This window comes from Pleurodeles waltl, chromosome 8, assembly GCF_031143425.1.
Source record: "Pleurodeles waltl isolate 20211129_DDA chromosome 8, aPleWal1.hap1.20221129, whole genome shotgun sequence".
Lineage (NCBI taxonomy): Eukaryota > Metazoa > Chordata > Amphibia > Caudata > Salamandridae > Pleurodeles > Pleurodeles waltl.
Window position 1 is genome coordinate 1181987153 of NC_090447.1, and position 14574 is coordinate 1182001726.

At 42.4% G+C, this 14574-nt stretch overlaps 1 protein-coding gene across 1 annotated transcript in view; it reads right to left on the bottom strand.

Annotated features, from left to right (window-relative positions):
* DNAJC15 (DnaJ heat shock protein family (Hsp40) member C15) overlaps window positions 1-14574 on the bottom strand; it is a 158271-nt gene that overhangs the window by 57533 nt on the left and 86164 nt on the right. The window contains exon 3 of the mRNA XM_069205420.1: window positions 260-333. Within this exon, the coding sequence (XP_069061521.1) occupies window positions 260-333 (74 nt within the window). The remainder of the gene's footprint in view (window positions 1-259; window positions 334-14574) is intronic.

Consider the following 14574-nt stretch of genomic DNA (forward strand, 5'->3'; position numbering starts at 1 on the left):
CTGCACTTTAAATCAGAAGCTTCATCACTTCCGACAATATTTTGCGTGTTCACTTGCACCAAGGGACATGAGGCATCTGGCGCACATAAGTTTCCATATGGGGGACTATCAAGGAGGCAGGGCAAGGCAATACTTGGCAGCTGCCTAAGGTTTTATCAGCACAGGCACCAGATCACGACCACAGAAGCAGACCGAGCTCCATTGTCAGGCAAAAACATCGCTTTGTCAAAGGTTTCTTTTGTAATAAGAAAATACTTACAGAAGAAGGGAATTTCTTTGCGGTTTCTGTGATTACTTGACCCAGAGGTTTCCAGAGGTGAAATGCATAGCGACCTAAAAGCATTACAATATAAATTACACTTTCAGCCAAATGTTTCTTATCGCAGTCGCTTTTTTATGTTATATGGCAATGTCCTCTTTCTATTTCAGTTAAACAAAAACTACACACAATACATACCTCAGTTACATGAATATACTGTGATGTCGGAAACGGATGACAAAAACCGTCGCTATAGCAGAAAAGAATGTTATGTTTCCAGTACCAATTTTCTACCAACAAAAAATGGAGCCCCTCATTTGACTCTACAGCGGTCTTCGGTGGTAGACCCAGAGTTTTTTGTAAAATGGAATTTAAAATTCTTAGGAGAATATGAGTAGGGGACTCTTTCCTTGCATGTTGGATTGCATCAGAACACCTTGAGTTTCATTCTGTCCACCTTGTGGATTCGGACTAGTCCAGCTGAATACTTGGGTCTCTAAAGAGGGATGAGGACTGATGGAGCCTGTGCACCAACTCTGTCAAGTCTCCCGCTCCCACTGAGTGTTACTACCAAAGCTGTTGAATGTGCCAGGAGGCGGCACGGAAAAACAGACACTGCACACTGCGGCACATATCAATTCATCCAAATATCTTTCGCTGTTTGTTTAAAATGCTGAAATCTGACTTAAAATGTATGTGTGTATATTCATATAAACATATATATGTATGTCTATACATGAGTAGACAGACATACACAATCAGATCTAAAAGTAACAAACATAATATATATATATACACACCCATTACATTACAAAACATGTACATAGAAACACAGAAGGCAAACCAATAAGTTAAGCATTTTAATACACATTTAATAGAGTATCCAGGTTCAGAAATACAGTAGTAAATTCACGAATAGTTATAACGATCGAAAGGTAACTTTTATATCAACCATAGTCCCACCTCTTGTATATAGAGGCACATCATCACACAGGCAGTTAAATAAAAGTGGAAGATGTCAAAAGACCACCTGGTGGATCAAACATATTAAAACAAAACTCTTTGAAATCTAAAGAAACTCTTACAAATTGCCACTTTTCTTGGAAAAAAAACACTGCTTGCTCACAAATTCCTATTTTCATTACATTTGGATCCACCATCTGAATTATGACATTTCTTTTCTGAATTTCTGTACCCAGTCAGGGTCTAGCAAATTGTTTGGTAACAGTGGTCAACTCAAATCAATGTGTTTATATTGCTTTCCGCAAATAGAACAAGAAACTTGTAGCAGACTTTTTCAACATTCCTGGTCTGATAATACATTTGGACCGGTAAGGGGAAGGCGAAATTATTACAACAATGAAAGCATATGTGCATATATGGGGCTTGAAGAGTCTACCCTGGGGATACATTTTCAATGGGGCAATCACGAGAGATGCAACCAGAGTGTCACTGCAATCGTCCGGTACTTATGAAGAAGTACTTTCTATTCAGTCTTCTTACACATTCCTGTCATTGTGTTTCATATTCACAGAGGCCACAAGCTAAGATGCAAGAAGGGTATCAAATAATCGAGGAGGAAGCAATACATGATGCAAACAGGTCTGCAACCTTTGCTGGAAAATATACCTGCCGTACTGCGGAGAACTTCTTAAATGTAAGTATTCCACTGGCCGCTGGCTAGTGAATTTTAAGAGGTATTGTGTCAAATCATGGTTGAAACTGCATAGAGCAAGCCAGTGAGCTGAAATCCCCACAGGAGGCTGGGTTTGGGAGAAAGGGTTGGAGATGAAAACTTTGTAAAAGAAAATTGTACTAGGAAGTTGGCTAAAACACTTTTTTAATGATTTTTTCAATTCTGTTCAAAGTTTCCCGCGTGAAAGGTATTTGGAAAATAAACCATGACATTTATAAAGACCACACAAATGTGATTTAATGTACAATTTTGAGATACCAAACATAGGTGTTTGCTTTTTCTCCAATATTTTGAGATTTTTTTTCTTTTGATATTTTAGACAATACTTTACAGACAAATTTTGGCTAAACCTATAATCCGGCGCTCACATTATAAAGGTGAGACCTAATGGCTTTGCCAATGCTTCTGGAAATATATGAGTATTGTCTTTGCGGATCTTACGGCAACACAACTCTGCACACTTCCTTTCGCAGTCGCCACCATCATTATATTTGTTTGCAAGATTATTCATGTGTTAACAACAACCGAAAGTCTCAGTGATAGCTGCTTATATGTGTAACTGGTGCCAATCAATTACGACGACGGGATGAACAAATGGGAAATTGTAAAATACAGTGTGGTAAAGGCGATAATACAGGATAAAGGAAGACAGAAAATGAATAAATTAGGATAATTTAGGTCAACGATCCAAGGGAAAAGGCACCACTTCAGGAGAAGGGTGTATATCGAGGTACAGGGGAGAAGGTGCTAGCAGACAACAAATAACAGTGCAAGCATTTAGGACTCCCAAGGCAAAAAATAAATGTGCCAGGTAAACCATAAATCATAAAAATATAGAAACCGTCTCCCAGCAAACTTAAGAAACATTCTGGCTTGTTGCAATAATTTGGCACCACCGCTAGGTGGCACCCTAAGGTACTCACAATAGATCAAGAGAAGGAGGACTCACAGCAGGCCGGTGTGCATTGGAGGGATTCACAGCCCCAACAAGGAGGTGAGCGGCGGGCCTTAAATTCCCTTGCAGTACAATTACACTGATGAGGGGGGTAATCAGTTATCAAAAATGCTGGTCCTAGACACAAGGGCTGGGTGGTAGGAGCTCACAGCACATCAGTACATGGGTGAAAAGTACTTACTGCCATCTAACCAGTTTACTTAAGAATGGAGGTAGGTACTAACATTATGATAAGCGGGAGAGACAGCACGCACATCATTCCAAAACTGTGTTGGGTATGTTACAACAAGTACTCACAACATACTTGCATACAAGGTGCTCACACATTGATTGAAGGTGCTCAAAGGAACCCGTGTGGCATGCTACTCACAAACACTTAGATACTCATACACTGATACACAAGAACTGCTAGGTTTTCAAAGGACACCGGTGCAAGGAGGTACTCACACATTGATGGGATGGTAGATTCATCACCTCTGAGTCAAGAATATTTACATAGCTCGGATTACAGACTCAACTATTGATACCTAAGTAGAGCTAACTAATCATAACACTCCAAAGTACGTCTAGAGCAGGTACTTGAAGTGCTTTGGGAGTACTTGCATTACGTCACTTGCCTACAATTTTTATTTTGTATACGCTGACACCTCCAAGCAGCTAAGCACTCACACTGGTGCACAGGCACAAGCTGGTTCTCACAAAGGGGTGGCAAGTACTTGCCGCATGCCTAATCAGCACTACTTACATACAGTTGGGATCTGATACTCATGCATTAGCACCTAAGAGATCTTCTCTGCCACCACAGCTAGACAGACAGAGGAGTTACATTTTAATTGGCCTATACTGCTCCACTTCACGCCCAAAAAGAATGAAGCGGGCCAAAAAGAAGGGAAATCTCGAGTGTCCTTGGTGCGTGTTTTTTGTTTACGGTGTAAATGCAGATTATTCACAATCTGTCCTGTGTTTGCAAATGAGTTACCGATCGGCCAATTGGAATCCAAGTCTGGGGGAGCGATGGGCGTGTGAATGAATGGCATCAGTTCTGGAGGGGCTGGAGCGTGTCAATGAATGGAAGGGATAGACTCCTGTCCTGAGCCCGGCGCCGCAGAAACTTCAGGCACACAAAATAAATGTCAATAGGTTCGGGGAGCCACCTTTGACTTCTTCAAAGGTCCCACTATGTAAGCATTAACAGTTCCTCGTGACGGAGAACGCGCTGCATATAATTGACGCAAAAGCTACAATTCAGTGCTGAATGCTTGCAACCAGCTTCACACTGCACATTACTGTTACTGCCGGTAAAATACGAGCCAAATGGCAATACTTGATGCAATACAAACAGTATAAGCCAAAATCTGAAACTGAAGGACTGGGAAGCAGGGAAGGTGTAAACTCAGAAGCAGTGTAGGGTCTCCGCTCTCACCAAGTGGCTCTTTCCAGAGGTGGAGTGTCAAACCCTGAAAGATACCTCGAGTGACAACTAACACTTGGTTGCCAACTGAAAAACCTCCCATACACCTTGTTCACATCACATAGGCTTGAACATATGGGCTGTGAGTATACCAATTGTTTAGTGACCAGATACGCTAGACACAAAAAAAAGCCACTTGAAGAAAGATAGAAGGAAATAGACTGGCCCATATGAAATGCAGAAACAACTTTGGGTAAGATGGATGCGCAGGTGTAAAGGACTAATTTACCCAGGGAGAAAACTGTTAAGGGCAGACGAACCGAAAGGGCGTGAAATTCTGACTGGAAGCAAAAGTAATAATCACCAAAACACCAGATTTCAGATTAAGAACTCCAACAGGGCATGTATATTAGCTTGAATGGAGATGCCATCAAGAATGTCAAAACAAGAATCAAATACCACAGAAGAACAAAAAAGGGAGTTAGGAGGAAAAAAGTAAAGCAAACCATTTGGAAAATGAACCACTAATTCCAATTTAAACAGATAAGATTTGTCAGGAAGGCACATAAATGCAGATAGTGCTGCCAGGTACCCTTAATCTGTAGCCACTGCCAGGCCCTACTGTACAAAGCCCACAGGACCTAGCTCCAGAATAGCATCTTGAACTTGTTCTGCTAGATAAACAGGTTAAGCAACTGGAAGGCCTCCATCCTTCTCAGGGATCAAGAAGTAAAAGGAGTAGAATGCTGTGCCCCTCTAATTTGAAGGAACCACTTCTATCCCCCTTTTTGCAGAGAGGCAAGAACATCCATATCCAGGATTGAGGACCTTCTGAAGGAAGTGGATTAGTCTGGGTGAGACAATAAGAAGGGAAGGGCATAGTCCTGAAAGATCACCTGAATCACTCAGTGGTCTGTGATGATTGTCTACCACTGGCTGACAAAACAGGAGACGCTCCCACCCGCTGGCAGGTGATGTGATTGGGGGGATTACATGGGTTAGGAGCCAGCAGCATCCGCAAAGGACAGTGGGGATAGCACATGCTACTACTGATGTCTTCTAGATCCATCCCTGTCTCTAAAGAAGCGATATACTTGCTGTGGCGGTTGGAAGGGTTGAGACAGCTGCCATTGTCAGAGCTCTCTGAATAGTAGATAGCCATCAAAGGGCTTAACCCTTTATAATTAAGGGTTAAGCCCTTAAGGATATTAAGGATTCCTCTGGAAAATTCAATGGCAAGCATCCAAGCATGTTGACGCAATGTGACAGCAAAAGACTAAGTAACAGTGCTAGCAGAGTCAAAGCCACATTTCAGTACCAGTTCAGAAAACAGGCTCTTCATATGGACCAGCAAGCTGACATTTACATGTTTCACCAGTTCCCATAGGGAATTGGCATGTCAGCAGAAAAGGCAGGTGGCATTAGCTGTGTAGACAGCAAAACTGTCAGAGACAAAAAATGAGCAACCCAAGTTGTCAAGATTTTTGGACTCCCTGTTCAGGCAAGCCTTAGGAAAGACACAGAGGTCTGATTTGAAGATGTGAATCGAAAAACCAAGCTCTTCAGTGATGGGTGGGAGGACAATAGGTCGGGGTAACCTTGAGCAGGAATAATGCATCTGGAGATCTGCTTGTGGACTGCTGGACATGATAAAATTTTTTCTCTAAAAGTCATTACAGAGTCGAGGAAAGCCTCATTAAATGGAAGCAACAGCTCTGCAGAAACTGTAGGGGACTCCATGGTTTCCATCAGAATGTTAGACTTCACTTCTTTAGAAGCCAGAGTCTGTTCCAAGGCCTCCATCACCTTCCGGAAACTGTTGTAAAAGATTAAACCTTCTCCCAAGCAGTGCCAGAGGTAGGAAATGTCCCATTCTTGTGAAGTATCTGGTGAAGCATTTTGTAAGTCCAAGAAAATGCAAGCATCAGTATTGTAAGGTGGCAGGAGGTGGATCAGCTTCATTATCCTCCATGGAGCCATAGTCCCTGGAGCCAAGGTACCTGAATCTAAGCGGAAAATGTCCAGAGAAGATGAAGACATTTCCTTCTTATTGTGTTATTTTGTGCTTTTAGAAGACTGTTCCCTAGAAAGAGACTTGCCATTGGGAGAGGAAGTGCACTTGGGAACCTTCATATGGGTCTTAGCCAAAAAATAACTTGACCTCCCACACCTTGGTGGCCTTTAGGTGCATGGATTCACTAGACCAATAGGCCATGGTGTCACTGTTCTGACTTCTGACACCACATATATGTGTCATAGGGTCCAAACTGAAGACTTTTTGCAGTACTCTGCAAGGATTGAAGCTTGAGGTCCTTCAGTGAGACATTTGACTTACTTGCTTGTGAAAAGTTGAGGAATTTCAGTGAGACAACAATACATTTTATATTGTTTCAGGTATTTTGCCATACAATAAACAAAAACAATTAAGCAATACATAAAAACATATAAAACAATGATCACATATCAGTCAAACCATGCAAGCAGTAAGATCAATATAAATAGCAGGTATATGTCAGTATCCTGACAAAGTGTGTCCTAGCAAAGTGCAAATGCATGTGTGCAATGAAAGGAGTTAAAAAGCAGACAGCATAAGACCTCCTAAAATACATATTCCTACTAAAACAGGTCAGATTCCCAGGGAGTCTGGCAGCTCACTCATGAGTGGCCAACCAGCCCACAAGTAAGAAACTATGAAGGCAAAAACATATTCATAATCTGCTCTGAGGCAAAACGGCAATACCATTTTATAACACATTTAATCTCATATGATCTAAAAAGGGGCAGTAGCCATCTTCTGCGTGCTAGATCATGTTTTGAGCAAAAAAGCAAAAAGTGAAGCAGATTATCCTCCCCCCTCTCAAACTTACAATCACAATATTCATCACCTGCAATTCATCTGGAGTATCTGACTAGGTAATCCCTAGGCCGCAAGATACCTGATCTAAATGTAACATATAGCTAACGTTTTTCATCAGGATAGATTGAATTTAGGTAGAACCCACTGGGAAAACCACGATCTTGGAGGCTGGGTTACTAGTAGGGATAAGTATGCACCCACAACTTGTAATAAGGCCATCACTCCAACATAAGTTCCAGTCAAGGTCTCAATACATTAGACCATAGCTCAACCCTTAGTAGCTGGCTGCGAGCAGGCAGGCTTAATTTAGGAGACCAGAATGTAAAGCATTTAAATACACCAATACAGTAAAGAAGTAAGACACAACACACATTAAAAATCCCACACTAATTTATAAAAAACAGGAAATATTTGTATCTTTAAAATGACAGAAAAATGACAACAAGCATTTGCAATAAACATGATCATGTAAACATATAGTCAGCCCCTAGAGGGACTAACCACATAAAAACAGAATAACAGAAAGTAATGCAGAGGAATAATATCAAGAGATATTTGAAAGGCAAGCCCAAGAACAAATGAAAGTGATGGGCGTGGTTAAAAGCCCACAGATAGATAACAATAGGTCGAAGAAGCGCTTGCGTGCTCAACCTAAAAAGGGAGGTTTGGGCTTTGCCATTACCTTAAACGGCAAAGTTGAGTTAGCAGTTTAAACCTGCCCTTCCAGTCGGCAATGGCGGACTGGGAGCCATGTTTTACCTTGTCCCACTCAGGGTGGCACTAGAAGTGCTGCAGTTCCTGGGGACACTAACTTACAGGCCCAGGCTACCCCTGCTCCCATATACTAGGGTCTTAGAAGTAATTTAGCAACTGGGGACAAGCAAATTAAACATGCATTACTTTAAGAGTCAGAGCACATGCACTGAGTCCTGTTCAGCAGGGCTTGGTGCTTTTCAGAGCCATTACACCAGTGCCTAGCAGTCAGTAAGGGAACAAATAGGGGGGTGAACATGCAAAAAGGCAGTTTCCTTACACTAAGTAACTGTTTACCTTTAAAATGCCCTATGATAATTATGAACAACATGGCGTTGTGCGTCAGAAGCAAAATATGTTTTTCTTTTTAAGTAAAGGCACTGGTCGCATCCTGATTCATTGGCTGAGGTTGTTTCAATGAATTCTAAGTTTTGATCACATACCACCTCAATGAGTAATCCTTTGACTGCTCAGTATCTCTACCCTGAGGGTCAAGTGCCAAAGAGATGCACTTGGTGATCAGTTTTGGTCTCAATAGTAAAGAAATCTCCTCAGGAAACAAGTGGCTCTGATTATGATGATCTGAGGCTAGTCACCCCTGTCTGCCCTGGAAATCATGGAAAAACTTCCAACAGCTTCTGTCACGGCAGCAGTGTTGCCAGGTCAGCTGTATAGCATTCCACTGAATTATCCAATATGAGGACTGACGCAGAACCCAGGTCTATGGCTGTGAGCAGCAGCAGCCGCCACAACTCTTAAGGGGGCGGGCGGGGGACAGAGAGTGTTAATTAAAAAAATAAAATGAAATAAACGTACCTGTCACCACGCTGCTGCCGGCGACCTTGCTCCTTATCTAATGGTGACCCAGTATTCCCTGGGACACCAGCACAGGCTCCCAATGCAATCCTGGTACTTCTTTCATGCTAAACCTAGCATGAAACCAGTGCCGGGATTGGTCTGAGGGGCTTGTCCTGCCGCTCAGACACTGCATGGGCATCTGAGCAGTTTCTCCAAACCTAGGAGAAACCTAAGTGTGCATGTGTGTTTGGCCAGCCTAAGACAGCCGGCTAAACACACATGCACACTTAAGTGCACTGAACCCTCCCCCCTCCCATGGACCAGCCACGCCCTCCATGCACCTGCTGAAAAATAAAACAGTAGTTTACTATCGTATTTTTCAGCTGCTGGCTTAGCCAGGGGAGCGAAGCTTCTTCGCCATTGTAAAGGAGCCACCCCTGGCTGTGAGAACATCATGTGGTATGTAGACTATGGCTGTTTTGGTACAGTTTGACTGTCAAAATCCATTTGGTGTATGAGGATCTTGGGCAGAAAACCGAGGGATCATGATCACTTCTGGAATTGATTGGGCTGAATCTCTCAATGTCGAGATACGCACATATAAGGGATAATCACATGGAGCCACGGTCACTGCTTTGGAAATATAGGCCGGGTACATGGGGAGTGCGCGGTGGGTTTGACGATACGCACTTTTGTTTCTTTGGTTTCTGTTTTCTATCTGGTTACATTATTGTAGGAACATTCACTTTGGAGTCTTCCAGAAATAAAAATCTTAATAAAAAAATACATTTAGGTGAAATGAAGAAACCTCAGATGCGAACATTAATGATATAGGTTAAGAACCTTTTACTGAATTGGTTGTAAAAAAATGAAGGTTGTAGATTGGTAGATGCTTGGCGAGGAGGGGTCTCAAACTTCAAATTTTGAAAAAGTAGTCCCAAATGAGTTATTGTCAGTGTCCTGTTTATTTTGCACTCCAAAAATACTCTGTGCACACAATTTCCAAATTTTGCACATACTTACCCTTAATACTTCAGGTTTTACATTTTCAAGGGAAAAGACTTGGCACATGTATGTGAACTGCTTATATTTTTAGTAGTATGTGTGGAAATGTGCGCATTCATGAGGCCTATCGCACACACCTGTGTTGCCCCCAGCTCTCATGTGAAGCATGCCTGGCCCATGACCTCACTTGTGCGGTGTGGTGGATGTGCCTTGCTGTGTATGCCCGTGGTTACCTGACTCCCTGTTGCTGACACCCGTCTGTGTATATTTCTCTTGTCCCCCAGCTCTCTCATCCGGTTGAGCTGCACACGCACATTGTGTTGGTGCAGTGGAATGTGGTACTAATGCTCATCAGAGGGTGCTTGTGGCCACCTTCAGGCTATGCCGAGATTTACTGAGGATGCGTGCTGCGAGTTGAAAGTTTCCGGGCACCATGCAATAGGTCTCCCCTATTTTGAACAATTTAATTGTCATCTTTTGACAACAGTATCTACGAGCAAAAAGAAAAGAAAACACGAGTGGAAACTAAGAAAGACGACTTAACAAAATAAAAGAAAGCTTTAAAAAATAAAACTTTGCAATTTTGTTTGTCCTGCTGGGCACGTTTTTGCCTGTCACAAGCCTTCTGTTTCCAGGGCACTGGAAGTTCAAATTAACAAAATAGTACCTCCATCACGTCGGGAGCAGCGGACGTGCACTAATTAAGTTGAATTAATTAGTACTTGATCCCTGCTCCTCACAAAGGAACGGAAATGATGTCAGACATGACTTGACGAATTACGAGTGCCACACAAAACCAACAAATGGTGAGCGACAGGCGGGCTCAAAGCCCTTTACTAAATACAACAGCATCTCGCATGTGAGATGCATGCGCTAGCGTATGCACTCGCTGGCTCGACCCTAAAAATCTAATATAGGGAACTGGAGATATGAATTTTTAAAGATTAAATCAAAAAGTGTGGTTTCTAGTGCTTAAAAGCCAATAGTGCCAAACAGGGACATCTGGTTGCGCTACACGGGGACCACATCACAATTTGAGGCCGACCACAATGGAGCCCTGCTCAGATACACTGAGCAGGAGGCCGCAGTCAAGTTTTACCTTAGGACTTGGATGTTTTTCTGGAGCATTTTAACTTGTCGTCGGGTGAGGCTCCTCGTCAGGCCGGAATCCGATGCAATGTTGCTGGCTTGCTTTACCGCAGAGCCAGGGTCAAATCCTCGAAGTCTTGTCGACAGGGAAAAGCTCAGAAGCTTCAGTGGGCCGAATCTGAAATTCAGGCCGGGTCAGTCACATTATGGAGCTTTTTCCAAAAGTTGCTCCAAGCTTCTCCAAACTTCTGGAATTCTTCCTGAAGTTCCCCTTGAGGGTTCAAAGATGTCCTTGGAAGTTTGGACTACAATTCCCACAATGCACCTGGCCAAATCCTTAAAAGTCCATTGGACACACTCCAGGATAGAGACGTCTAGATGGAGATGGTGCAGGGAAGCTCTGTTAACCTGTTGCTTTCAAAGAGTACACTCCTTAATCATTCTGGAAGCAAGGCAAAGTTCTCAGGGCTGTAGTTCCCAAGGTGCAGCAGGAGCAGTCTTCCAGAAAGCAGTCCTTTGGGTGCAGACCAGGGTTCCAGTAGGGCAGTCCTTCTTCTCTTTGTAGTTTTAGGCAGCAGATCTGAGTTGCAATGCAGCTCTATTATATTTATTCAATGGTCCGGGGGACAAGCAGGTTGGGGGGATGTCCAATGAAATGCAGAGTGCCACCCAAAAGCATGACAGCTTCCTCCAAAGTGTGGCTTATTCTTGTCCCACAAAGCACTGCACTTTCAAAATCCAAGATGGTGGATTCCTCTCCAGCAGAGTAAGACCTGGCTAAACCAACCTACTGGTGTGGCTCGTTACCCATTAACAATCCACCTCCAAGCCATCTGCAAATTCCATTCCTTGGTCGACATCTGGCTGTGGGGTACATGAAGATGGGGCAGGCCTGGCTGGCATTCCTTTCTGTCCTGTTCTCTTTGAAGCACGGTTTGATTTACCCAGCCCACTTTCGGGCCTATGCCCTGTAGCTGCAGAGCTTCCCCCACCAGATAACCTCTGCTCTTTGCAGGCCACGTATCACCTCATCAAAGCAGCCAGGCTAAGCCTGTTAAGGCTGACCAATCAGGAGAGGCTGCTAGAAGGCTGAATTGTGTCTCACAGAAACAAAAGTCTTATAACTTCTTTTCTGTAATAGTTATGATAAATTCAACAGTGGCAATTTGTTGGATTTATCATTACCAATCGTTTCAGTCCTTGAATTACACATTTAGCTCCTTCCTAGCAATATCTATACTTATGTGAAATATTCCAATGTTATCCTACGAAGCTAAGTATCTACAAGGGGGAAACATGAAACGGGCAGTTTTCCCCTCACCAGGGCATATAAAAGATATTTTATATTGTCCCTGCTTATAGTTAGTTACATGACACCCTACCTCTGGGGCACCTGGGGGAGACCTTAGGGGTGACATATGTAAACATAAGATAGATTACCACTTTGGAAGTACTTTTAATTGCAAAGTTGAATTTGCACATATTTTACTTTTTTAAAGACAGACAGTCGGCAGGGCTGCCTTTAAAAATGACAGCAGGCAACACAGCAGAGCACATTCTAGTGCAGGAAATCTGCTGGGCCGTTAACCCCCCCTGCCCTTCTATATACTTGGAACTTATAGGTAGTTTGCATCCCCCTTGCCCTATTATATTCTAGGGACTTACAGGGGTCTGTCAGTGCCAACTGTAATTATACACAGTACCATACATCTTTTTATCAGAGAACTGGCTATGGGACCGGTTAGCGGAGCCCAGGGCACTGTCAAAGTCAGTTACCACCAGTATCAGTCATGAAAAAAAATGGGGGGGGGAACAGGCTAAAAAGACAACTTTCCCACACACGACCACTGCTAAAATACTCTCCCAGTATAGAATCGGCCTACATCATTGACAATTTCTTCTCCCATTTGTGCTGAATGTAGAGCTCATTTACCAGATCAGCAGTATCCTACTTTACATTACACGGGTCAGAGCAAATGAACCCCAGCTACAGTTCATTTAATGTATGGTTTACGTAGGCCAGCAATAGTATTCCGACCATGTCTATACATATCGTCAACACCTTTCTATGATTTTAGGTATATCGCTGCCTTTTGGTTCCTCACAGCTCTAGCTCACTATAACACAGGTTTTAAAGGCTGCTACTTTTGCTATTGGTGTGAGACTGAGTTCTGGGTAAAGTGCAAACAAGGGAGCACCAGGGCCCAGTCTTAACAAGGCTCTAAGGAAGTTGTTCTCACTGTGAGTGTAAGTTCCCATATCCCCCAAGCTCAGCCCCATGAAGTGCTGCTGATACTACTTTTTGCTTATAAATTTGGAGGATGATGCGGATACGCTTGGCACGTGCCTTATGTCTAAAATTTAAAACAGCCCTGAAAGTCGGTCTTAAAATTGTGGGAGCCTTCTGTATGTGGTTCTTCCATTGCAATTTCTGCGTGAACCATATCCCCAGGTAATCATACTGGTTGACCATCTTGATGGACTCAGATGGGCTCGTCATCTATCTTTAACTTCCTCTTAAGCCTAGGAGCCGGATTCAAAACCATGCTTTTTATTGTAGTTCAGTTCGTGGTCAGGGACTTCATAGGACAGTAATCCACAAATCGCGATAGTAATTGGTGTATTGCATTTTCGGTCTGTGTCAACAGTACTACATCATTGGCAAATCTAAATATCAGGACTCTTTTACCTGTCATAACAGGGATATATAGAGACTCATTCAGGAGATATTTTACTGTATCATTTATAAAAAAAGATGAAAAGTAAGGGTGCCTGCATACAAACTTGCCCTACACCATTTTCTACAGGGAAAGTTTCAGAACACTCGCCTCCTGGTTCATACCTGACCGTGGTAGTGTTATCATCATGGAGCACCATTATTTCCTGTACGAGGGCGATGTCGGCCCCTTGGTTTACCAGCGTTCTCCATAGTTTTTCCTGATCTACTAGATCAAATGCTGCCTTCTGGTCCACAAAAATTAAATATAATGTTGTTTTTTTAAGCTACATACTTACATGAAATCATATACAATCTCACAGATCGGTTGACGGTACCCACCAGTGCTATGAAACCAGCTTGGGCCTCTGTTAAGATACTCTAGCTATCCACCCTGGCCTGCAACCTATTTAGTAGGACTTTTCCTAGGATTTAACCCAATGCATCAAGTAGGTAGAATGAACGATAATTAAGGGGGTTACTTCAATCATCCTTCTTAAATATGGGCACCAAAATGGCTGTTTGCCAAGAAGGTGGGATGCTATTGGTAGCTAAGAACAAGCTGAAAACTGTTACAAAAACTCTAGCCCCAGAAGTAGGGATCCTTTGGTAAAAATCAGCGAGCACTGGTTCGGAGCTTGGCGCTTAATGTTTCTTCATACTACTGTTGGACTGAAAACAATATTAATAAACATTTTGTCACTAAAACATAATGAAATAACATATATTAAAAAGTTAAACTGAAAAATGTGTTTTGAAAAATATGATCACCTTGGTGTCAGCCACAATGTGGTTAGACATAATAATAAATAACTGTCTAATGAAAATGTATTTTGTTAATTCATGATTAAATGTACTGAAATATGAATATTAATGTGTACTAAAGGATTCATAGTTTGAATATTATTAAATGTTTAATTCTTCATGTTTTAGCATTGCTTTTAAAAAGGCCTCAAGTTTTAGAAAAATTTCCAGAGGCAATGTTTGAAAATGTTAATGCTGCAAAAGATGTTTCTCTAAGCATTCTGTGTAGCA